This window comes from Vipera ursinii, assembly GCF_947247035.1.
Source record: "Vipera ursinii genome assembly, chromosome: 8".
Classification (NCBI taxonomy): domain Eukaryota; kingdom Metazoa; phylum Chordata; class Lepidosauria; order Squamata; family Viperidae; genus Vipera; species Vipera ursinii.
The window spans coordinates 9,400,604-9,426,379 of NC_139519.1; the positions used below are offsets into that span (position 1 = coordinate 9,400,604).

At 43.2% G+C, this 25,776-nt stretch overlaps 1 protein-coding gene across 5 annotated transcripts in view; it reads left to right on the forward strand.

Moving 5' to 3' along the window:
- Positions 1-25,776, forward strand: part of PLEKHA2 (pleckstrin homology domain containing A2) — a 74,121-nt gene that overhangs the window by 27,064 nt on the left and 21,281 nt on the right. For 4 of the 5 annotated variants that reach the window (XM_083368465.1, XM_083368462.1, XM_083368463.1 and 1 more), the window contains 5 exons: positions 2,417-2,580; positions 6,727-6,783; positions 8,065-8,113; positions 11,995-12,092; positions 21,710-21,817. In XM_083368465.1, coding sequence (XP_083224591.1) covers positions 2,440-2,580; positions 6,727-6,783; positions 8,065-8,113; positions 11,995-12,092; positions 21,710-21,817 — 453 coding nt within the window. In that variant the 5' untranslated portion in view covers positions 2,417-2,439. Of the gene's footprint in view, positions 1-1,718; positions 1,804-2,416; positions 2,581-6,726; positions 6,784-8,064; positions 8,114-11,994; positions 12,093-21,709; positions 21,818-25,776 lie in introns of all 5 variants that reach the window. The other variant, XM_083368464.1, reaches the window with a different exon arrangement.

Sequence of the window (25,776 nt, forward strand, 5' to 3'; positions counted from 1 at the left end):
TCGTCATCTGGCAAATTTGGAGAAATTTTGCATCTCCCAAGCCTTCCTGTCCTGCAGATTTGTGGGGGACCACAGTTCGTGGTATTTTCCAGGCACACAGTGTCTCCATCACGCCAAGTCACTGGTTCTCATTTTCTTCTGCGAAAGGCCTGTGTGATTTAGCCTGAGTAAAATCTTTGGCAGAACATTCTTTGCAGTAGTAGATCATTGAAAGTATTTGTTCTTCAATCTTTCCTAGGAAATAGCTGTGCAAATATAAGAATGTGAAGGGCGCTCTTCTCCACAAGTGCCTTCCAAAAGCCTCAGACTGCAATTTGCAAAGTTCCCAGCCATCATAATGGCTGGGGAAGGCTTGTGTCAGGGCTGAGTTGAGTAGTCCCCATTTTTAATTGAGCAGTCCCCATTTTCAATTTTCATTTTGGCTAGGAATCCATGGGGTTACCTTGGACAAACCACTTTCTCAGTAATACTGCTTCAGAAAACCATCTAACATTATCTGGGATTTACACCACGTGATGCCCTTATCACAAGATTTAAGAAGCTTGCACAAATGTTAGGAGAGTTAGAATAAGATCACTGATTCCTCACATTTCTCCAAAGAGTTGAAGGTAAGGCAACATTAAGTTGTCCTCAGTGACCTGTGGCTTAAAGGCTGAAAGTTACTGTTGTATTGTATTGACCTCACTCAATCAAGTAGATCAGATAGAACAGTTAAGGCAAGATACTTTTGAGTGATTTATGCAATCCTGTCGTCGGGGAAAGCTTGTCCTCCTTACTAGCATTTTAGTACAACAGTAGCTGGATGTTAGAAGTTCCTAATAAGCAACTAGGTGGTGATCTACTCAAGACTAACCAGGGAACCTTGTTCGGAGCAATGATTTAATTGTGGACCTTGTCCAAATTTTAACACACTAACCGTACCCTCTATTTAGTTAGACAAGTTTGGCAACTGATTAAGTCTCTCCTTGAACTCCACAATCATCTTCTTCTCCTCCAACTTCAGAATTCACTTTTTTTTTAGACCAGCCAGGTGTGGTCATTGGTTTGTGACAGGAAACTTGTTGCCCAAGTCTAACATCATGGGCTGAGTGAAAAATGGCTGGCCCAAAGTCACTCTCTCTCTCTCTCAAACGTTAGTGGGTATACAGCACAGCACACACGTTTTACAGAATAAATGGAAAAATGGCTGCCATGATGAGCATAGTCAAAACATTGATGTGCCAGGAGATAAACTAGTGAGGTTCCCTAACACCAAATATTTTTGCTGTGATCTGTAGTAGTTATTTAGAACAAATGAAAACACTTTCCAACAAACACTATGTTGTGGTAACCTAGACGTTGGCATTTTGCTTTGTGGCACGCCAGCTTCCCTTTATTTTATTAAAGGAAGCTTGGAAAAGAAAGCAGTGCAAAAAAAAATGTTTGAGTGCTGAGGGAGGCTCTCAATAGGCTGCTATCTGCAGGGAGCACGCAATATATCCATTTTTAATCCCTTCTCGGCAGGTTAAGGGCACTTTTGAGAATATGGATTAAACTCATCACATGCCTGCTCAAAATGCAGATTATTGTTACTTCCTCTGCTCCTGTTGTTTATTTTCTTTAAAAGTTATTCAGACAGTTTCTAGAATGTATCTCCTTGTCTGCCTATAACATAGATTTTAAAAAAACAAAGCTAATAATTGTAATTCCTTCAAAAGCTAATGTTTTTTCTATCATAGCCGCACTCCAAATAGACAGGGACTCCACTCTGCAAAATTTCACGGGTCAAGAATTCTGAGACTGCTTTCCAGCCTGGGAAAAGTTGTAAGCCAAGTTTTAATTGATCTCCCATTTTGTTTTTGCTTTTTAAACAGCAAACAACGATAGCAGCACAAAAAGGGCAAACAGTGCGTATTTCTTTCAGGGTGGTAGGAATATTGACAGTCATGTGCCTGAATTAAAATACTGTAGTCTGTTTATAACCTTGTAGCCATAATCTGATTTAATTTGTCTTTCTCTGTGCTATTCCTGCATACGTGAACACTTTTAGAAAAAAGAGAAGCTGAATATGAGGGCTGTTGTCTGAAGTTGTCTGTTGTCTGAAGTTGACATGGCGATAAGGCCTACAGAACCATCTTGCAAACTACTTTGTGGACTTCCTTTTCTTTCCATTTTTTTTCTTTGAGTGCTAAGCAAGGAACGAGGAACAAAATGCTTTTGCTTATTCATGGTTTGTTAAATAGCCCCCCCAGTTGGCTGGATTCCTCTAACCACTAAGCTCAGCCTGAAAAAGCCACATTATTTTGTAACACAACGCGTAAAGCTATCCTTTATGACCACAGACCTGCTCAGGAGTATTTTGAAGAACCGGTAGTGTGCAAGGTGCCTTGATGTGCAGAAGCCCTGGCCCTCACTCTGCGTGTGCCTCTCTTTGCAGAGGGATGCTAACAGTGCCTCGGAATGCCTTATGTAGACCGTCAGAATCGAATTTGCGGATTCCTGGACATTGAGGATAATGAAACCTGTGGAAAGTTCCTGCGCCGATATTTTATTCTGGATACCAAAATCAACAGTCTTTTGTGGTACATGGACAATCCTCAGGTGAGTCCCTCCCTATAAGCACTTTGTTCGCAAAAACCCTCATTTAAGAGCATTAAGGGGATACGTTAGATGGACGCAGATGTTTTTTCAACTTTCTCATGGAACTAAGGTCCAGTTACAAAATGATATTCCTGTAGACTCATGAAAGCAATTAATGCTTGTGGTTTAAAAAATATAAATGATTTTCTGTGCAAAATGTCTTCTCCCCCCCCCCAATTTTTTTTTTGCCAAAAGATGAAATTGCACTTTAATCTTTAAAATCTTCAGAATTAATGTGTGTTCCTGTCCAATGTTTCTGAAGCAGCCTGGAAAATTGTCATAAGATACATTTGTTTGTTTAATTGCAAAACTATAGAATCAACATAAAAGACAATCATTATGTCAACCATTGAATTGGATTTGGATTTAATGGACATTTGGATTTAATAGACACCTTTTCAAATGGTCGATAAACGGAGATTCTCTTTGAATCCTAACCTCTAATTATGCTTAAATAGATCCATGCTTAATAAAATATATCTACAATGTTTATAGGACCTTCAGATATGTGTCAAAGTTCATAACTTTTTTTATCTTTGACAGGGATATTTATGCATGTGTAACCATATTGATAATCTAGGTATGCAATTTACCGTATATGCCATAAAAGAGAAGTAAACCTAAAGCTTATCACTTAACTTCTATATACATACAGTGAAGCCTTAATTTTATGGACCATTTGAAAAGGTGTCTGTTAAATCCAAATGTCCATTAAATCCAAATTGATGTAATTGGCATGATTTGTCCCTTGCTGTAATTTGGTTATTAACAATGATGTCAGTTGAGTCCATTTACTTCATACTTCATAATGCAAAATTATACAAGTGATGCAATTATATTGATTGTATTCTTATGCAAATGGACAAACAACTGTATCTTTTTATTATTTTCCAGACTATCAGAAAAATTAGACAGGAGCATACATCAATTCTGAAGATTTTAAAAGTTAGAGTACAATTGAAACCATAGGTTTTCTGTTGGGACTAATGGACAGACAACTAGAAGAAAGTCATGTAACTTTGTTTTATATATGACAACTGCAGTGAAATAAATTACATGCTCAAAAGTGGAAAAAATGCCATAAAAAATAAAAAATACAAGTTTCTCATTTCTTTTGCAGCAAATATAAAGGTAAAGGTAAAGGTTCCCCCGCACATGCGTGCTAGTCGTTTCCAACTCTAGGGGCCGGTGCTCATCTCCGTTTCAAAGCCAAAGAGCTGGCGCTTGTCCGAGGACGTCTCCGTGGTCATGTGGCCGGCATGACTGGATGCCAAAGGCGCACGGAATGCTGTTACCTTCCCACCGTAGTGGTCCCTAGTTTTCTACTTGCATTTTTACGTGCTTTCAAACTGCTAGGTTGGCAGAAGCTGGGACGAGTAACAGGCGCTCACTCTGTTACGCGGCACTCGGGAGTCGACCCGCCAAACTGCCGACCTTCTGATCGACAAGCTCAGTGTCCTAACCCACTGAGCCACCGCGTCCCTGTGCAGCAAATATAAATGCTATTATAAAGTTATCTCTTATTTTATGATTACAAAAAAGCCCTTTTTTCTACTTATTTTTTTCTAATAATCAAAACTACAAGTTACAAGTACATTTTTTTCTGTTTCATGTAAAAAGTCTGTGAGGGCTTTGCCATTGGCCATAAATAATTATCTTTTCTCTAATCAAGGAAACCAATTTAGCCTTCTTTGCAAGTTCCAACATCTTCACCAACCATTCCTCTATTGTGGCTAGTATCAAACCTTTTCACTTTTGAACATATACTAACCTTGCTGCAGCTGTCATGTATTTTTTTTAAAAACAACCAATATATTGTGGGAGTCTATTAAGGCCAAAAAAGAAGTCTCTAGTTTCAATTGTTCATTAGTCTGTAAAATTTTCTGAATTGTTATATTGACTTATTGTATGTCCAAAAATTATTGGCTTTTTTTTTAAACACATCCACCATAGATGATAAAATGTCCCTTCATTGTAATTCCACATTCCTAATGAGAAAATTCGAGCCAGTGTGTTTTTCTGACTCATCTCTTAACTTTGTCTGTCTGAGCATCTTGGCAAGAAAACCACAGCAAATATTTTTTATCTAAGAAGCCATGCCGGTCCCTTCCCAGAAGGAACTGAATTAAGGTTATTTGTTAAACTTAAAAAAAAGAGGACGCCAGAGTGCCATCTGCAGTATTTGCCAGCTTTTAGTTACTACAAGTAAGCCTCAACTTACAACCCCAAGTGAGCCTAAAATTTCCATTTCTAAGCAAGACAGTTAAGTGGGTTTCATCCCATTTTACAATCTTTCTTAACATTAGCAATTAGGCTTATATACTGCTTCACCGTGCTTTATAGCCCCCTCTAAGCGGGTTATGTTGTTAGTTGCAAAGTCGTGTCCGACCCATCGCAACCCCATGGGCAACGTTCCTCCAAGCCTTCCTCTTCCTCTACCATTTTCAGAAGTCCATTTAGGCTCACGCCTACTGCTTCAATGACTCCATCCAGCCACCTCATTCTCTGTCGTCCCCTTCTTCTCTTGCCCTCAACCTTTCCCAGCATTAGGCTCTTCTCCAGTGAGTCCTTCTTTCTCATTAGGTGGCCAAAGTATTTGAGTTTTAGTTTCAGGATCTGGCCTTCTAAAGAGCAGTCAGGGTTGATCTCCTCTAGGACTGACTGGTTTGATCGCCTTGCAGTCCAAGGGACTTACAGGAGTCTTCTCCAGCACCATAGCGGGTTACAGAGCCAGCCTATTGCCCATAACAATCTGGGTCCTCATTTTACCGACCTCAGAAGGATGGAAGGCTGAGTCAGCCTTGAGCTGGTCAGGATCAAACTCCTGGCAGTCGACAGAGTTAGCCTGCAATACCACATTCTAACCACTGCACCACCACAGCTCATGTCACAGTTGTTAAATGAATCACTGCAGTTCAGTTAGGAATACAGTTGTTAAGTGAATTTGGCTTCCCCATTTACTTAGCTTGTCAGAAGGTCGCAGAAGGGGATCACATGACCCTGCAAACCGTCATAAGTACACGCCAGTTGCCAAATATCTGAATTTGGATCACATGACCCTGGGGATGCTACAATGGTTGTAAGTGTGAAAAATGATCATAAGTCCCTTTTTTAGTGCTGTTATAACTTTAAGCAGTCACTAAATGAACTCTGTATCTCAGAGAGGCCTGGTAACCTAAGCATTTGGTGTCAGGGGCGGGGGAAATCTGGAATGAACAAAACTGTTCTTGCATTTGCAAAAGCTGAACTTGGAAAATTGTGACCAACCCCAGAGTTCTCCATAAAGTGTCTTCAGGAAGAAGGGTGATAATTTTAAACCTGTTCCAGAAAATAGCTTATACTGCTATTCTCAGAATTCTCGACTATAGCAACCATTGCAGTGGGGAAAAAATGAGAATTGTCTAAATTGGTGTTTCTCAATGTTGACAACTTTAAGATAGCTGAAATTCCAGAATCCCAGAATTCCCAAGGCAGTTGAAGTCCACCCAATTTAAAGTTGTCAAGGGTTGAAAAACACTGGGCTAAAGAATGTAACCTTAGTGGTAATAGCACTCTAGTTTTTCTACTCATTTTTCCCTGCTGATTAGCTTCGGAAGGGAAGTTTTATCTTGGGGGAGTTAAAAGTGCACACTGCAATCCTCTGAAAGAAATAGTTAAAGTGATTATCGGGGGGTTGGGGGAGAGGGAGTGAAAAAAAATCCAAGGGCTAAGTCCAGAGTTGCAATGATATTCTTAGAAGACTATCAATGGCCAGAACAAGGTATGACTCTAGAGCAGATAATTTCACATGACTACAATTACTTAGCATGGTGGCACTGCAGATAAAATGTGGGATAGATCTTTTAACAGTCACCCTCCACTTCTTGAAAAAGGTGAAGTGTGAACAATGAATACAGAAGGTCAAACTCCAGGGAGTGTAGACTTCCCATTGTGTTTTTGCTGATGAGAAAGCATCACTGCATCTGTGTCACTGCCAAGAAAAAACTGTTGTGTTTTCAGGAAGAGTTGAACTTGATTTGAAAGAAACTCTACCTTTCACTTCCAAATAAGCAAAGGGAGAACTCCACTCATATGATGGACTGTTGCTTAATTTGGCTTTTGTTTCAGAATCTGGCTGTAGGCTCAAAAGCAGTAGGATCTCTACAACTGACCTACATCTCTAAGGTAAGGCTAAAACATAGTTTTGTGCTCCCCCCCACCCCCAGGCACCTATTGTTAGTCCTGGTGATTTCCCTGAGTTTCTGGTCCTCATAATTCTTGTTCTTGTTTTTTTAAGGGCTCCACTTTTTTGCCTCATAATCAAAGAAACATATAACTTAGTATGTAGAAAGCTTGGACAGGGTTGACAGGTGACATGTCTCATGAGCACAGGTCCTTTCATTTCTGACATGGAGCTGAGTAAGCATTAAGCAGCAATAGGAAAAGTGGATAAGTTTCTTAATAAAACCTATTTGTCGGAAAAGGTGATTATTGGTTACATTAAACTAATCTTTATCCAGCTGATGAACAACCTCAACTTGACTACCTCAAGTTGAGGTTCCTCATCAGCTGGATGGCTAAGGATTAGCCTATGGTAGTTAAAGCTAAAAAAAATAAATAGCCAACATGCATTAATTTATTGAAATTGATTTTGGGGATTTATTTCCTGCCATGAACTCTGTGGAGGGGATAAAAAGAATGAGCAAATAAGTTAAGGATAAGAAGAAGTGGAGGAGAAGGAAGTCCTAGGTCAGGGGTAGGCAACCTCGGCTCTTTTATGACTCATGGACTTCAACTCCCAGAATTCTGGGAGTTGAAGTCCATGAGTCATAAAAGAGCCGAGGTTGCCTACCCCTGTCCTAGGTCATTAGGCCTGTTCTTGGGACTGAGTTAATTACCTCACCAGCTCTCTCACCTCATTGCTCTGTAACTGGCTTTAATTATAGTCTGAACTCTTCCTTAAATTAGTGGCAGTAAGTTTGGCTGCCCTCTCTAGGTGCAACAGGACTGGGACATTCATGTTGGCAGGAGAGAGAATGTTGCGTTCCCAAATTCATAAAGAGTCTGTCTCTGTCAGGGCAGGACTACTTGTTAAATTCCAGTTAAGCTGATTTATTGTAGTTAACTAATAGTCAGCACTAAATTTGTGCTAGATAAGAGTTAACAGAATTCTAGAAGGATTGGACTGTGGGAACCTAATGACTCCAGGCTAATTCCTCTCTTGACTCCACCCCCAGGCTTTGCCTATCCTTCTCCTACAGCAGGAGTGTCAAACTCGCTGCACCACGTGACGTGTTGTGATGTATCGTGACTTTTTCCCCCTTGCCGGAGCTGGGGTGGGCACGGCTTCCTCATGATGCATCGTGCAGTTTGACACCCCTGTCCTACAGTCTCTTTTCTAAAACCAACAACAAAACAATTCAGGCAACCACATCAGCAGCCCATTTCAATTTGCTTTCTTTGCAGGTCAGCATGGCTACCCCCAAGCAAAAGCCGAAAACACCGTTCTGTTTTGGTAAGCCTTAATTGGGGGGGAGCGTTCTCTTTCATTGGAGGGGGGGCACATTTATCTTTTGGTCACCCTATCAAAGAATTGATTTGGGGGAAGATTTTTCAAGGGTGAAAGGGATGATTGGAGCTAACAGGTTGCTTTTTGTCCCATAGACCCCTCCTGAGAGTCAAATGTGGCTGAGTTTGGGGTGGCTAGCTTTAAGGGATGATAATCTGTATGAGTGCCTCTAGCCTACAGCATGTCTTTTCTCCTGAAGCCCCCCCTCCCTCCCCCCTCCCCAATAAAATGATTAGATCTGAATGTTCAGCCCTTACTCTGCTCTTGGAGAGCTGCAGATGAGATCCTTTGAGGCATGGACCTTGAGTCCTCTATCCTTAATGTCAGTCATTATAGGGAGGATGAAGATTGGAGAACATCTTTGTGGCACCCTTTGGAGCAGAGCTTTGGCTTCCACAGGCAAAGATGTGATAAAAAGCACATAATTGTTTCCTGGCAGGTATTGTGTACAATTCAAAACACAACTTGCACTTCAAATCCAGAGCACTGAACAGTCCTAACATGTAGGTGGAAAGTGGACAAGTCAATTCACTTCTTACTTAGGAAGCAACATTGGGTGATGTTGGTGGCTTTTCAGCTGCACCAGCTTGGAAATCAAATGGAAATTTGAACATTCTTGGAGTAGAGAGTTCTTTGCAAGAAGGGAGAGAAAGGGTAAAAAGGTAGTCTTCAAGTTGAGTTCAATTCTTGGGGGCCTTAATATAGAGACATCTTTACAGATTTTTTTTCTCCGAGAGTAATGTGGAAGTGGTTCACCATCTCCTTTTAAGACAATTACACATACACACTGCAGTCTAGCTTGGTGCATGGGATTTCCCTGTGGCTTCCTACCCAAGTGTTAAACTGGTGTGACCCTACCTACTTTCATGAGACCAGCCAAGGTCAGTAAGTTGTTGCCACCTAGCTGGGCTCACAAGTGGAGGCTTACGGATATCATTTTGACCTTATGGTAGAACTGTGGTCAATCTCTTCCAAACGAGGTCTTCATCTTTGTGGCATAATTTAGAGGTGGATTTCCACTAGCTTAGCCTAGCTTTGCATAGGACAGAAAGAAGAAATCAAAACCTAAGAAGAAAGAAGTGTTTCATCAGAGCCTCAAGGCCTCCTGTTCTCCTACGTTAAGGAGAAGTGGCTGAGATGGATTAGACAGTAGGATTGAAGTAAACATCTTCAGACAGGAAGCCCTGGGGAATTAGGGAGGAAGTGACAGAACCACACGAGATGGAACTGGTTGACTGCCTTTCTCCTTCCCAGGCAATGTATTATGTTATTACTCTTGATTTCTTTCTTTTTCCACCTCTTTAAGCTTTGAACAATTTATTTATTTATAAAATGTATAGGCTGCCCATCTTATCTCAAGGCAACTCTGGGTGGCTTACCATCATAAAAAAATCAAAACTTTATAAACTAAAAACATAAATATGCGAATACAAAACCCAAAACACTTTGGCCCAATTAAAAGATGGGGAGGACAGGAGCAGGATGGTGGGGAGGTGGGATCTGTTATCAATCGATAACACCTTCGCTATGAGCCTTGGTGGAGCCTTGGTGGAGCAGTGGGCCTTGGTGGAGCAGTGGGCTAATGCCTCCTTAAGTAACACCAGCTGCCTGCAATTAGTGCAGGTTCGAGTCCCACCAGGCTCAAGGTTGACTCAGCCTTCCATCCTTCCGAGGTAGGTAAAATGAGGACCCAGATTGTTGGGGGCAATTAAGCTGACTTTGTAATAATGCCGCTTGGGGCGTGTGTGAAAGCCCTAATAAGCAGGCATATACATAGAATGAAGGCTACTGCTAAGCTTGTAAGCCGCCCTGAGTCTTCGGAGAAGGGCGGGATATAAATGGAATAAAAATAAAAATAAAAAAATAAAAATGATGCTCCCCAAGCCAACTGGCAAAACCCCAAGCAAAGTGGCAAAACCAATTATGATATACCCACATGCATGGCAATATCAGCACCTGAGCTGGGAGGTGAGGATGATGTAGAAGTCAGCCTGATAGAGAAAGCTGCCAGGTTTTCAGACGCACTCGCTGCTCCATCCCCACCTTCCAAACAAAGGCTGAGTAACGTCCAGGCTTACTCAGGAGCTGCAGATGGGGACACTGACTTGTAGAAAAGGTCAGTGGGAAATCAGATAAGTGGTGGAACAGAATGGTTGAGGAGTAAACCTTATCGTGTTTTGCTTTTGTCGAGGGCAAGGAAAACACGGCTTGTTTTCAGACTCTCTGGGGTAAGCACCCAGTTCTAATAGCAAGAGCCATGTCTAAATGAAATTGCACTTGGACAGAAATAATGCCTTTTGGAACTAAGGAAGTTCCTTTGGAAAGTTGGCCCACCAATCAAAGGAATAGAATAGAATAGAATAGAATAGAATAGAATAGAATAGAATAGAATAGAATAGAATAGAATAGAATAGAATAGAATAGAATAGAATAGAATAGAATCTGGAAGGGACCTTGGAGGTCTTCTAGTCCAGCCCCCTGCTCAAGTAGGAGGACCTATATACCATTTCAGACAAGTGACTGTCTGGACTCTTCTTAAAAACCTCCAATGATGGAGCGTCCACGATCTCTGAAGGCAAGCTGTTCCACTGGTTGATTGTCCTCACTATTAAGAACTTTATCCTTAATTCCAGGTTGCTTCTCTCTTTGATCAGTTTCCAACCATTGTTTTTTCTCCTGCCCTCTGGTGTTTTGGAGAATAGTTTGATTCCCTCTTCTTTGTGGCAGCCTCTCAAACACTGGAATACTGCTATCATGTCACCCCTATTTCTTTTTTTTCTTTAGACTAGCCAAACCCAAGGAAACGTAGAGCTTGCTACATAATAGTAAAGCAGGGGTGTATCAAGGTTACACTTTTCTGCTTAGAGATCGCCCCACTTTGGGGGTTTTGGTTCACCTAGCCCCCTTTCCTTAATTGGGCAGCCACTCTATAGCACATCTCCCTGGTAGAAACTTTTTCTCAGCTGATGTGCTGCCCCCGCCTGCTTTAAATTGGAACCATCTTTCCCCCTAATTCCAAGGACAGGAGAAACATGGAAATCTGCCTCCGTCTTTCCCTGCATGGAAACAAATGGTTTTGTGTGATTAGCTGAGCAATGAAGGAAATAAGGATTGTTCCTAAATGAGGCGGTCAACAAGCTTATAGAATATTAATTTAATATTCATTAACTATGAAATATTAAGAATATCAGTATGCATTAATTGTATTAATGCAAAGGTTGGCATTCCCCCAATATATTTCACAGGCAAAGCTTAATGAAAAAGTCAACCTGGCGTGTTCAGTGGAAGTACAAATCGAATGCACCTGATTTATCATTTTCCCAGGCATAAAATAATCACTCTTGCAGGCATTTCCTGCAGTTAAAAATCAGAGAAGATCCTTGCACTTAGTTTGAGGCATACAAGTGGAGACTGCGTGTAGTTCTCAAAAGGCTTGGTTGCTGTCTGAAAAAAATTGAGATTATTAAGATGTCTTTTTTATATGGCACGAGACAAGTATTAAATGTGTAACTCATTTGTTGCTTTAAGTAGCTGGGCACAATAGTTCTCTCCTCTGAAGAACTTTGCTGTTGAATCTCTGCAGCAAAATTTGGGAAAACTCACGGGGATATAAAAAAAGGGGGTCTTTGAACTCATCCTCTGGACTTCCTGGAGTGGTGGACCAGGGAACAGTATCTTTTTAGAGAAATTGAAACTGGTTCATGGAGCAGGGAATGAGGAGTGGGAAACTCCAAAAGAATAAGAAGCTGGGAATTTGCTACAGAGGACAACTATGTGCCCTGTTTGAAGTGTTGCACAGCTCTTGACAATGACCTTTGTCTCTGCAGTTATCAACGCCTTGTCTCAGCGCTATGTCTTGCAAGCAAATGACCAAAAAGATCTCCAGGACTGGGTGGAAGCATTGAATACTGCCAGCAAGATTACGGTAGGTCTTCTCTCTTCTCATTAGCTGGTAGTCTTCACTATAGGTCCTCAGAGAAGGAAGGCAACAATTCATTTTATCGGGATGAAGGTTGTATCTTAATGCTGGTCTCCTTGTGTATTCTTTTCAGGAATTGGATCAGCTTTGTGCCATGAATGGGGATGCAGGTGAAGTTAGGAGGCGGGAGTATAAATTACCAAAGAGGGTGAGGGCTTAGATAATTAGCCCAATCAAGGCATCAAAGCCAACTATTAACCCTAATTTAGAGTCCAATTGTGGTTGAAACTTACATATAGATAAACCACTGCTTAGAACTGTCCATCTTGTCTCTTTTCCATCTGTTTAGTATTTTCTTTGGCATCCTGGTTTTTGGGGCAGAATCCCCAACTTCCTTTAGGACTACACCTGCCCCTTGCCTCTGCATAGGTGATTCAGCTCCCTTGGAGTTGATTGCAAGCCAGTGGTTTATGGGGGAGAAGTAGGGATGCGGTGGCTCAGTGGGTTAGGACGCTGAGCATGTCGATCAGAAGGTCGGCAGTTTGGCGGGTCGAATCCCGAGTGCCTTGTAACAGAGTGAGCGCCTGTTACTCGTCCCAGCTTCTGCCAACCTAGCAGTTCGAAAGCATGTAAAAATGCAAGTAGAAAAATAGGGACCACTACGGTGGGAAGGTAACAGCGTTCCGTGCGCCTTTGGCGTCTAGTCATGCTTGGCCACATGATCACGGAGACGTCCTCGGACAAGCGCTGGCTCTTCGGCTTTGAAACGGAGATGAGCACCGGCCCCTAGAGTCGGAAACGACTAGCACGCATGTGCGGGGGAACCTTTACCTTTACCTTAGGATTTAAAATTCTTCCCCTGAAGCATGGAAGGAACTGGCTGAAATAATAGCATTTTCTTCCAGATGAGAACACCTCATCAAACAACCACAATCACCGCATCATTCTTGGTTCCTTAATACGGATACTGTCCACTGGCCCAACCTGTTGCATCTGGTGCTTGGCTTTTGCTAACCCCCTGTTGCAAACCTGGAAGGTTTTAAGGCCATATTCTTCCATGGCCTCGTTTTGAGGAGCTCTGAGGTTTCTTGGAAGTATTCTGGTGGTTGTCCTGCCTCTTTCCTAAGAGAGAGCTGTTGTGCGTTTTGCTGCTGTGGTTGCCGTGTCTGGTCTTCCCCAATGCTGTACAAGTAGATGAGGAAGAAGAATCAGGAGAGGACCCCCGGGATGCGAGAATTAAAGGACTTCCCAGTGAAACTTTTATTGGGCCATCACCCTGCCTAGTTGGGTGGTGTGGTGGCTCCGTGGCTATGATGTTGAGCTTGTCAGCTGGAAAGCCAGCAGCCCAGGTTCGAGACCTGAGCACCACGCGACAGGGTGAGCTCCCGTCCTCACCCCAGCTCCTGCCAACCTAGCAGTTCAAAAGCAGGCAAATGCGAGTAGATAAATAGCTACCACTTTGGCGGGAAGGTAACAGCGCTCTGTGATGTCATGCTGGCCACATGACCGAGGAAATGTCTTCAGACAGTGCTGGCTCAACGGCCTTGAAACAGAGATGAGCACGGCCCCCTCTAGTCAGTAACAGTCAGCAGAGTAAAATCTGCAAGGACTCCTTTACCTTTATTTTTTTTTACCTGCCTTATTAGCTAGATTGTATTAAGGTGTGTGCATATCCAGGTGAGACTGTCTTTCATAGTTTATATTCACGTGCTTCTTACCACTTCAGAACAGAAAACTATAAAATGCACGCAGATCAGTCACACTATCTAATTTGATTCTTTTGTTTATTGAAATATAAATCGATGGGGGGGACAACACCCCTCCCTAGCATTCCACTCAAGGACTAAGAGTGGTCTGACCTAAAAGGATTGATTGATTATTTATTTATTTATTTATTTATTTATTGGATTTGTATACCGCCCTATTCCCGTAGGACTCAGGGCGGTTTACAGGGCAGTTAAAACCATGAATACAAAAAATTAAAAACAATTAAAACAATTAAATTAAATTCAAGCCCCAAGAGTAAATCTAAAACCCAGTTAAATTAACAACCCCACAGTCTGGACCAAACAGATCGAAGAGCCAAGTTTTCAGGTCCCGGCAAAATGAGCGAAGTACATTTCTAGCTTTGGGGTAGCCTCTGCTAGTTCTCTCCGGTCCAATGTTTTTGTTTTATTTAAAATCTGTGTCACAGAATGGTGGCAAAGCCCAAACACAGACAAGTCAGGCCAGCAGATTGGAAGAGCCCCCCCCTGCCGCCCCCCACCACCAAAAAAAAGTCTCTGCTTATCTGGACTAGCTTCTCCACCACATGGTAGATGGCAGACAATTTTATCCTGCACCTCCAAAGAGCATCTTTCAAACACAGAAAAGTTTTTGCAGCCGCAGTATACGTCTGTCTGATTTTATCCCTCCTGCTTAATTTTGTAACACATCTCAGCCGCTTGTGAAACAAGAAGTTAGGACTGTCACAGGTTTACTTCCCCTTTCTGCAGGTGAGACTTCCCTTTGAATTAGCCAAGCTTGACTTTTCACAATTGAAACCAGAAGGGCAGAGAGATGAATCGGAGAGACGTTTGGCTAGTCAAGCCAAAACAGAACTGATACATGCATTGACTGGGCTTATACAGCACAGGAAGTCATCATGCTCACCACCCATACATTTTATCTGATGCTCCGCTAACCATTTATGGAGGGCACAGATGTTATCCTTAGCTTGCCATTGGCCAGCCACAAGGACAGCTGCTGCCCAGCTTTTTTGTTGTTCTGCAGCAAAAGTGGTGTTCTCCAACTTCTGCAATGCTTTATTTTGTTGAATGTAGGGTCTCCACCCAGTTGACTGGCGGATGCTGTTGCAGTCGTGTTCCCACTCACCACCACCCGCCATTTCTGGTTAGCCATAGATGCTCTTGAGGACCATTTCATACAAGGTTTTGGGGCTGCTTTTCCCCCTTCAGAAAGAACTTGGTCATATAAAGTCTGATTATGTTTTGTTTTGCAAGGGATGTCTGCAGTCTCCACACTTGCAATTCTGCATATTTTGTGGGATATTTGGGGGTAGCCTTGCAATAGTGAACCATTTTGAGGTATTGGGGAGCTGGAATTGGAGCCCTATCAGTTTTGGTTACTAGCCCAAGTGACAGGAAGAATAGCAAAACTGTCTTATCAGTCTTTTGTAAGACTGGAAAATTTCTCTCCAAAAAATAGTCCAGCTGATTGGTTGGTGGCCTGGAGGATAGCCAAGAGCTTCACCCCACACCCCTCTTCTGCCTCACCAGCCTGTCAGCTTGGTATTTGGTGGAAGAAATTTACAGTCTTATAGGAAGCTGGTAGACAGCATTCTTCTTGTCCCCTAGACCAGGGGTAGGCAACCTCGGCTCTTTTATGACTCATGGACTTCAACTCCCAGAATTCCTGAGCCAGCTGGCTCAGGATTTCTGGGAGTTGAAGTCCATGAGTCATAAAAGAGCCGAGATTGTCTACCCCTGCCCTAGACTATAGATCAGTGATGGCAGTGGCGTAGCGTGGGTTGTCAGCACCCGGGGCAAGGCAAGTAATTTGCGCCCCCTAACCCGTGGATTTTAGCACTCGAGTCTCTTCCACTAGCTCAGGAATTCTGGGAGTTGAAGTCCATGAGTCATAAAAGAGCCAAGGTTGCCTACCCTTGAGTTAGGTTCAAGGCAAAAAAGGGTCTCTGGAGAAGAGGGAAAATGCTAGTTTAAAACTGAAACAAGGCAACTTTAAGGTGCCTCAGCTGTGATTTAGGATGAGACAAAGAGAGGACATGGCGTTGAAAATGGTTAATGGGGCATGTTTGTTCCACTCTTAGTGGATGTCAAGATAAACCCCACGAGAGAATGACCTTACAACAGATGTGAATAGGCTTGGACTACGTTTGTAGATTGAGTGCATACCAGTGGCGTAACGTGGGGGGTGCAGGGGGGGCCAGCCGCACCGGGCGCAACATCGGGGGGGGCGCTTGCACTCGCAGCTCTCTGGCCTGCCTGGCTCACTCACTCTCTCTCACTGCAGTGCTGGCTGTGCGAATCCGATCCTAGCCCCCGGGTCACCGCCCACTGTGGAGGGGGTGTGTGCCAGGCGTGCGGTGCAGTTAGGGGGCGCAAATTACTTGCCTTGCCCTGGGTGCTGACAACCCACGCTACGCCACTGGTGCATACATCACATGGAGCGATGATGGGCTTCATCAAGATTTATGATCCCACAATTGGCTAGTTTTCTCCATCTTGTCCTAAACCCTGGATACCAACCACGGTTTATGGCTTAGCATGTGGCGTGGGGTTGACCCAACATGTTAGGTGACAAACAATGACTTCCAACTTACAATGCCTAAGCTTCCCAAGGTTATTCCAAAGCCGGAAAAGCCAACCAACCCACCCTGCAGCTTTGCCTGCTTAGGCTGAACCCCAGGAGTTCATACTTGCTGTGGCGCCTGACCTATTTTCTGCCCAGACGCTGCTTATCCAAGCCAAGCCGCCTCCTTCTCTTTGGCACCTCGCCCCAAAGATTCGCCGGCCTGGCTGGAAACTCTCGCTGCTGGCGACGGGGGGCGTCCCGATCGCCTCCTGCAGGGGGAACCGAGTGGCCACAGAGAGTCAATACGGCAGGAGGAGGAGGAGAAGGAGGAGGAGGAGGAGGAGCAGCAAGCAGCCGCAGGTGCGGCGGCTGCAGTTGTTACCTTTACCTCCGGGAAAGGAGGAGACGGGGGCGGGAGCTGGGTCGGGGGGGGGCCGGGCTTACAGGTTGAGAGCCAAGTGGAGGAGAGCCGCGGCGGGAGAAAGAGAGGGAGGCGAGACGCCGCCAAGCCTCCCCACCCCCACCCGAGAAAGGAGGCGATCCGCAGCCGCGAGAGGACAGGATCCCGCTCTGGCTGGGCGCAGCGAATGCGGTTGCTTTCTACGCTCCGCCCGCTCGCTCGCTCCTCCGACCCTCGGTGAAGCAGAATCGTCCCCCTCCGGCGAGCTTAATGGGCGCCCCCCCAGATGTTGCGCCCGGTGCGGCCGGCCCCCCCTGCACCCCCCACGCTACGCCACTGAGTGATGGCGAACCTTCTAGAGACCAAGTGCCCAAACTGCAACCCCAAACCCACTTTTGTATCATTGGGTGCCAGGTGGGCGTGGCCCATTGGGGGGTGTGGCCCATTGGGGGGCATGGCTGCAGTGGTAATGGTGAACTGGGTGAGACTAAAAAGTTCAATCAATCAATTCCAACTTTGTGAGATCTTTTTTTTTCTGTGAGAAGTTGAAAGTGATTGATTGAATGAACTTTTTTTTTTGCACACAGCGGCAGAGGCCTAAAGTGAAAAGGTTTTATAAAACCCAACTGAAGGCCTAGGACTGGGGCGATGGTGCGTGTGCCCACAGAGAGGGCTCTGCGTACCACCAGTGGCATGCGTGCCATAGGTTCACCACCAAGGCTATAGAAGATTAGTAGATCTGCTTTCAGAAGTAGTTCAAGAAGTAGACCAAGTGAAGTAGCACCTCTACCCCAGGGAATGATCACTTGAGCAACTTCAAACTATTGGATGTCTCTATCCCAGCATCCACTGTTATTCAAACATACCCATCTACACTTGCCCAGGTCCATCCAAACAAGCAGGTCTTCTGCTGTGAATCAGCACTGAAGAACGCATTCTCTACCTCACTTCTCTTTCCTTGCACATTTTGTAGGGACAAAAGCCCCATTGTGCTTCATTGTCAAGGTAGAACAGAAGAGTATAATAAACATTTAGATTATTTTGCATGACGAAGAGAAAGAAGCAGTTGGAAGTGTCTCCATCCCATGTTGAACTTGATTGCCAGGACAATGAAAATATTTATCTTTTCCCCTAAAACATGGCTAGTTTGCAACAATCGTTGCCCTAAAATACAATGACAACCACTAATGTGCAACCAACTTCACCCATTGCTCTAAGACGCTTTATTTAAACATATTTTATTATATTCAGTTTATTATATTTATTTTTATTATTCAGAAAGGCTGGCTTTGTGCACCACACCCAGCTACAATTACACGTCATCTAGCATGTGCTAACCTTTAAGGCCAGATGGTAGTAACCAGTGTGGCTTTGCATAGAGAAGGCAATGGGATCAGGTATTCCAGTTGCTGAAGGTCACAGCACCAAGCATTCCTCAATGCTTAGCTTGTGGCCTCCACTGATGCACTGTAAAAAAAAAGGAGGTGGAAGAATGAGACAGAATTGTAGGTGGGTCTGGCAGGTTGATTCTTTTTTTTTTCTTTCCTTTTCCTTTTACTGTGAATCACTTCCCATCACTGCTTTTGTACCAGATTTTCAGCTGGCTTTGAACTTAACTGGCGCATGGATGCTTCAGTGGTTTGAGAATGCTACATGCTGGATCAGATGCAGAAGAAAAGATCTAGGCTTTTTGGGTGTTAGCCTAGTTAAAAAGCCAGTTTTACCAGCCTGGCCCTTTGCCTTTCCAAGAGGAAGAATCCGCCCAGCATCAGACACCCAACTTAGCCATGAATTCGTGCTATCAGATGGGGAAAAACAAGCAAGCAAGAGCTGCATTCGCGGAAAGGCCAACTGCTGTTAGATGTAGCTGTGAAATTGAATATAGAAGGCTATGGAGCTTTGGTCTCCATAGCTCCTGGGGGCCCCCTGTCTTTCTGCCCTACTGCAAGGGCAGGAATCTACAAGGGAAAAAGGAAGCATGCAGGATAACAACTCAGTCATTTAGGAAGGTTGGCAACAGTTGCCAAGCATAAATATATGAGGTTGACTGCGGGATATCCTCCAAAAAAGTTTGGACATTTGTTTTAATAAACTAAAGTTTTTAGTCCCCAAGGGGAAAAAATATATAATAATAACAGGAAGCTTAGCTTCAAGTTACTGAAGACGGAATAAGATGCTCGCTTTAGAAGACTGGGTAATTTATGAATCTTGGCTGTGATGTCTGCCTTAACACAGGACTGGCTTATGATCTCGCACTGAATCAGGCAGTATTAAGTCTACTGAAAGCTTTCATCCTTGGATGGATTATGGTATAAAGGCTTTGGAACATGCTAGCACCACTGGCAATTTAAAATATACTTTAAAAAGAAAACTCAGATATACATGCCTCCTAGCAGAGTTGGGCTCCCATTTCCATCATCCCCAGTTTGCAGAGCTTTGGCACCAGTCATCTTGTTGCAGCTCCATCACTGGAGGGACAGATGGGAGCTATAGTCCAATAAATCGAGCAGATTCGAGGTAACTGCAGTGTTTCTGCGGTATCTTTTTTTGTTGTTTTTTTTTCTGAAGCAGAAGCCACATTAATTAATTGCATCAGAACCCAAAACAGCCTGATGGAACTTTAGAGACATTTATTTATTTATTATGGCGCAAGCTGTTTGGGATTACACTTCTGTTATTTCCTTCTTCAGCTGAGGACATTGACTGAGGCTTTTTACATTCTGTTTATTTGTAACGGGGCCGCTAAATTTGACAAGGCAAATTTATGACAACATGGTGATTTCGGAGTTATAAAACAGCTTGCGCTGAGGGAATAGGAAAAAAAAACATTCTCAAAGGAAGGAGAAGAGAAGGTGCTGAGAGATAATATTGACCTTAATATGAAGATGAAGCATCAGATTAGCCCTCTGAGACTGGATTTGTCTTGAGTGACTTCAGAACTCTTTTATAAATCTTTGAAGTTTGTTCCTATGTCAGTCTGATGACCAGAGAAATTTTATTCCCTCCATCTGCCAGCAAAGCAGAAGAGTTTCATAGCCTCTGTGATGCATGCAGAAGATTTCTTCATAACTTAAGAATTATAAATGGCCTGCAAGCAAGTGAAGTATCACTTTACAAAGCCTTAGTGTGGCCACACTTGGAATAGTGCATCCAGTTCTGATCACCACAATATAAAAAAGATGTTGAGACTCTGGAAAGAGGGCAGAGAAGAGCAACAAAGATGATTAAGGGGTGGAGGCTAAAACATGAAGAACGGATGCAGGCATTGGGTATGTCTAATGAAAAGAAGGACTAAAGGAGACATGATAGCAGTGTTTCAATATTTGAGGGCCTCCTACAAAAACGAGGGGATCAAACTATTTTCCAATAGTACTGAAAAGCAAGATGAGAAACAATGGATGGAAAGTAACTAAGGAGAGAAGCAACCTAGAACTAAGGAGAAACTTCCTGACAGTGATAGCAATCAACCAATGGAATAGCTTGCCTTCCAAAGCTGTGGGTGCTCCATCACTGGAGGCTTTCAGAAAGAGACTGGACAACCATTTGTCTGAAATGGTATAGGGTCTTGAGCAGGGGGTTGGACTAGAAGACCTCCACGGTCCCTTCCAACTCTGTTATTCTAGGTTATTCTATGTTCGAGTAAAGACTGAATTCCTAAAATGCTAAGGTATCGCAAGAAATTCAAGCTGCATGAAACAGTTGCAGAATCCAAATAAAGGAATGAGGATATAAAAGAATTCCCTTGGAAGGATTTGGGGCTTAAAAAATTGATAACTTTGGATACTGCAAATTACACCGATGGCCACTGTACAAATCCTCCTAGTCCCACCTTTATAGATGAGCAAAATGCTTAGATCGTCTTTCAAAGAAATATAATGCTCTTTTAGCAGGCAAACCAGTGTTACTTCTTGCTTGTGATGTGTGCGAGTTTTTCAGCAGTAGAAGAGAAAGACCCTGGGAATCTGAATTAAGCGTCTACCTGCATTTTCATGGTTCCTTCTATTTCAGAGGATTTACAATGACTCTAGCTGGTTTCAGACATCTCTAGCAACTGGTACAGCACAGTCACTGAGAAAGCAGGACCATTGGAAGGTCACAGGAAGATGTTTGCAGATTTTGAGTTGCCACTGATTAGTTTTGGGCATCTGATGTAAATGTCAGGTGCAATAATCCAGGAGCCAGGATAGAGTTCAAAAATAGAATAGGATAGAATGGAATGGAACAGAACAGAACAGAATAGAATAATACAGTTGGAAGGGATCTTGAAGGTCTTCGTCCAACTCCCTGCTCAGGTAGGAAACCCTATACCAGGGGTAGGCAACCTTGGCTCTTTTATGACTCATGGACTTCAACTCCCAGAATTCCTGAGCCAGCCATGCTGGCTCAGGAATTCTGGGAGTTGAAGCCCATGAGTCATAAAAGAGCCAAGGTTGCCTACCCCTGCCCTATACCATTTCAGACAAATGGTTGCCCAGTCTCTTCTTAAAAACCTCCAGTGTTGGAGCATTCACAACTGCTGGAGGCAAGTCGTTCCACTGATTAATTGTTCTCACTAACAGGAAATTTCTCTTTAATTCTAAGTTGCTTCTCTTCTTGATTAGCTTCCTGTTGTGATTCCGTGTCAGCCTCTGTTGGAGCACCCACAACTTCTGAAAGCAAGTTGTTCCACTGATTAATTGTTCTGTCAGGAAATTCCTCCTTAATTCTAGGTTGACTCTATCCTTGATTAGTTTCCATCCATTGCTAATGGTCAAGGCAAATTGGTGCTAAATAAGAATCAATGGGATTCACAGAGGCCTGGACTTAGGTCTCTTGTAGATGTATAGTGACTCCAGACTGATGACATGTTGACCCCACCCTTGAGCTCAGCCTGGTCATCTACAGTAATTTATCTTATTTACTCCATTAGGTGCCGAAGCATGGAAGTTTATCACTAGCCACAGAAGCAGGAAGACACCCATATAAGACTGAGATCATTGGAGGAGTTGTTGTGCAGACACCCATCTCAGTCAACCAGGTAAGAAAGAATCAGACAGACCACTTGCTGTGAAAGAACAAGGCAGAGATGGTTTGCAGCTTCTGATAGAGAGTGTTGTGATTCTGTGCCAGCCAGTGGACCCGGCAGCTGAGTCTGGGGAATCAGAGGGGCCTGGAGAGCCATCAGAGTCGGAGGAAGGCTCTGATGAGCTCCAGGATTTACAATCTGATGAAGAGCCTGGCCCCTCCACTCGTGCTCAGGCTGAGACCCAGCTGTGCTGGGAAGCTGAGTCAGACTCTGAGGACTCACAGCTGGAAGACATCATAGACTCTTGCAAACGCCAATAGGCAACAAGAGTAGGACAGAGGGATGCAATGGGGCGGCTCCAAGGGAGGAGGAGAAGGCATTGAGAAGCCACACCTTGGGGCTGCATAATAAAAAGGGAAGGTGTGGGTGGTGCTGGTTGCTGAAGGCAACCGTTTGCAAAGGACTCAAGTTTCATGGAATCATGTTCTGTTTGCCTTGCCTGTGAACAATTCTCTGTTTGAATTGTGTTTAGTTTGCCTTTGCTTTTGGGACATTTTGCAGGTCTGTAAATAATAATAAAAGGGGTTTGTTTTTCCTGCATTTCCAGCCTACTTGTTAAAAGAGGGGGTTGTCCTTGTGAGTTAACAAGGACTCATATCGGCTGGGACAGAACAGAGACATGCAGTAGAGACTTAGGGGACTCTCCTCTATGTTCTTTTGTTGAGCAGGGCTGGGAAAGTCCTTTTCTCGAGCCTGTAAGTGGCCTTTTCATGACTGCATTATTTGGTATGTAGACATGACCTAGGGAGACCAGAGAAAGAGATGCTGCCTCAGGATTGATTAGATAAAAGGGGAGTTAGCCCAAAGCTGAATAATGGGCAGTGAAAGAAACTTAGAAGGGATCTGCACTAACTTGCCAGGTGGTAAAAAGCGAAGCTGAGAGATTTGCACTTTCAGGCTTGTGAGATGCTGTCAGCCTCCCAAGTAGGCCAGACAGGAAAAATGACAAAATAATTCTATTTTATTGTAAGGCTACATTAACAAAATCTCACAACCTTCTTCTCATTTTTGTCTTCCTGTCCATCTGATTCTGGCCTGCTCTTTTTCCTTCCTTCCTTCCTTCCTTCCTTCCTTCCTTCCTTCCTTCCTTCCTTCCTTCCTTCCTTCCTTCCTTCCTTCCTTCCTTCCTTCCTCCCTCCCTCCCTCCCTCCCTCCCTCCTACTTTCCATCCTCTTTTTTTCTCCCTCCCTCCATATTTCTATCCCTTCTTTCCTTCTGCCCATCCAAAGTGGAAGGCACCATCCTATACCTGGATTACTTTGCGTCATAAATCCTCCGAGGAAGTTTCCCAAGCAAATCATCTTCATGGCAGCTTCCCCACAGGCTGTCTCCAGAGTGTCCATGGGGCATGCATGAAAAAAAATATCAAGATGGTTGATTGTTTTGTGCAATGAAATTCCGCTCCTCTTTTTAAAATATCTACTTTTTTCCCCCATATACCAGCCAACCTCGTCTTTCTCCCTACTTGCCAGCTTAATTTTCTCCTACCAGTCCTTCCTTTTCATCTCTGTTTTGGAAACTTCAGTTCCTGCCAGGCTGTCTGTGAGCATCTGCATTTGATGCTACATTTGCCTTGTCCTTTAAAAAGGACCAGTGTCATCATCTTGGGCTGCTAGATGGTGGCTAAGTGTGTGCACCTGTGTTTGGCTCTTTCCACTGTCTGGAGCGTAGGCCTAAGTTGGCTAAGACAGAAGGGTTTTTGTTATGGATCCTCCAAGGCCGGGGAGTGTGACGTCTTGACGAAGGGAGCCAGCTACACAGTGGTTCACACAGGGGTGCATTGTGTCTGTCTCTTGGGATCTGTAGAGCTGGAATTATTAAAAAGCATGAAACAGGCACTTTGGTAATTTATGCAAGGAAGAAAACCCCACTTGCTCCTAGACCAAAGCTGTACCCTGAAGTGTCTCTCTTTATTCAATCCTCCCCCCGCTTTAAGAAAAAACTAGATTTATTTATTTATTTTATTTATTTATTTGGATTTATATACCGCCCTTTCCCGAAGGACTCAGGGCGGTTTACCGGGTGTTTAAAAAAAAGATCAATAATAAAGTTAAAAACAATTAAAAAGATTAAATCAGTCCCTGAGAGAAAAATAAAAAACCCCAGTTAAAATTAAAATTCTCAGCCTGGGCCAGAGAGCTCGAAGAGCCAGGTCTTCAGGTCCCGGCAGAATGAACGGAGGTCGGGGGCAGTCCAAAGCTCTGCGGGCAGCTGGTTCCAGAGGGCAGGCAAACGACTTGTTCCTATTAATCCCCACCCCCAGTTTTTGGAACCTAATCCAGGGGTTTTCTCTGCCTTCTCCATTCCCCTTGCATTCTTATTTTGCCTCTTCCTCATGCCCTTTCTTTTCTGTAATTGCTGATCCTTATTCTTTCGGGAAAAATATTCTGCCCCAACTTCAAAACAAGGGGGAAAACCCCCACAAGAATGAGGCCTCTGTTCTCTTGGGCTTTTGTTTTTGTATTAAAAAAACCAAAAACTGGGATGTAGCCAATAATGTTAGTCTCTCTTTTCCAAGTGATACAGGATTCTGCAAACTTGGAAATAGGGAGAAATTCTTGGAAATAGGGAGAAATTGCATATTTATCCTTACCAGTAACATGATTAATTCTTGAAGGTGTGGAGAAAGAGGTATGCAGAAGTTGCTTCCGCTCTGATTTAACCCAATTCTGGCTACAGATTTCAGCGGATTTTGCAACTCTGAAGGAACTAATAGGTTCTTTGCTTCCTAGAAAAAAAAGAGGTTTTCAGGAAGGTAATTCTGCAGCCAGAAATCACAACAACTGCTTTCTTTCCATTGAACAGCAGAATACATTCAACCATATATCTATTCTGCTGAAAAATATCAATTTATACAAGCCATAAGGCTCGGTATACTATTTTGTACACTGCCTTGGAAAGCAATTCACTTTTAATGTTATATAATATAGGACAAAGTGCTGATACAATTAATTGCTCTTAATCCAGTATCCAGCCATTTTCATCTATTAATAATCATTAGAATATAGATTTGAGATGTATATAATATATAATCCACCTTTAGTTTCTACATGGATTTTAATCTAGTGAGTTCACAGACTTTCATCTATGATTGTGTCTAGCTACTTTTACCATTGTTTATAGATTAGATCATTATTCTTATTGTGATGGACTTGCCCTCTAGTGTAAAGGGGGGAATAAATAGGTGGTCTAGTTTGGAGTCATCCCATAGCAGGAAGAGGCAGTGGCCAGACTCTTGAAGACTTTATATCCCATTTCCCAAAATATTGCAGTCAGTCTGGTGAGATTCTTGTAAATAGGTGATCAACAATAAAGAAACTACTTAGACATATTCACGGTCTTGCTCTGCTTCTTTGTGCCTGATATTTATAGTTTTATATTATCTCAGCTGACTGATGACCATAATAAGGATTTTGGAGATGAGATGAACTGAATTCCTTTTAAAGCTGTAGCAGGCATTCCAGAGTTTTAAAGCCATTGTGCCTAATTAAATGCAGGTTTCATTTTAATATTAATCATTCCTTTTGGGGCATTTTTTAAAAAATTCTGAGAAGGATTGAGCCTTCTCCTAAAGGTCGCAGAAGGACAATAGTTGACAAAAAAGAAAAGAAATGGAAAAGAAAAGTTAAGATGGAGAGGAGATGTCAAAAATGGAGGAGGTCTCAGAAAAAAGAGAACAAGTGACAATAGGCAGCTTTGGCTTGAAGTTGGTCTACTATTCAGTCCCATAATTACTCTGGGTATGTTGTGTGATCTCCAGCAGATTGCCATATTGCTGTTTTTCTCAATCTTGGCAAATTTAAGATGGACTTCATCTCCCAGAGTTCCCCAGCCAATATGCCAGCTGGGGAATTCTGGATGTTGAAGTCCAGCCATCTTAAAGCTGCCAAGACGAAGAAACACTGCTATAA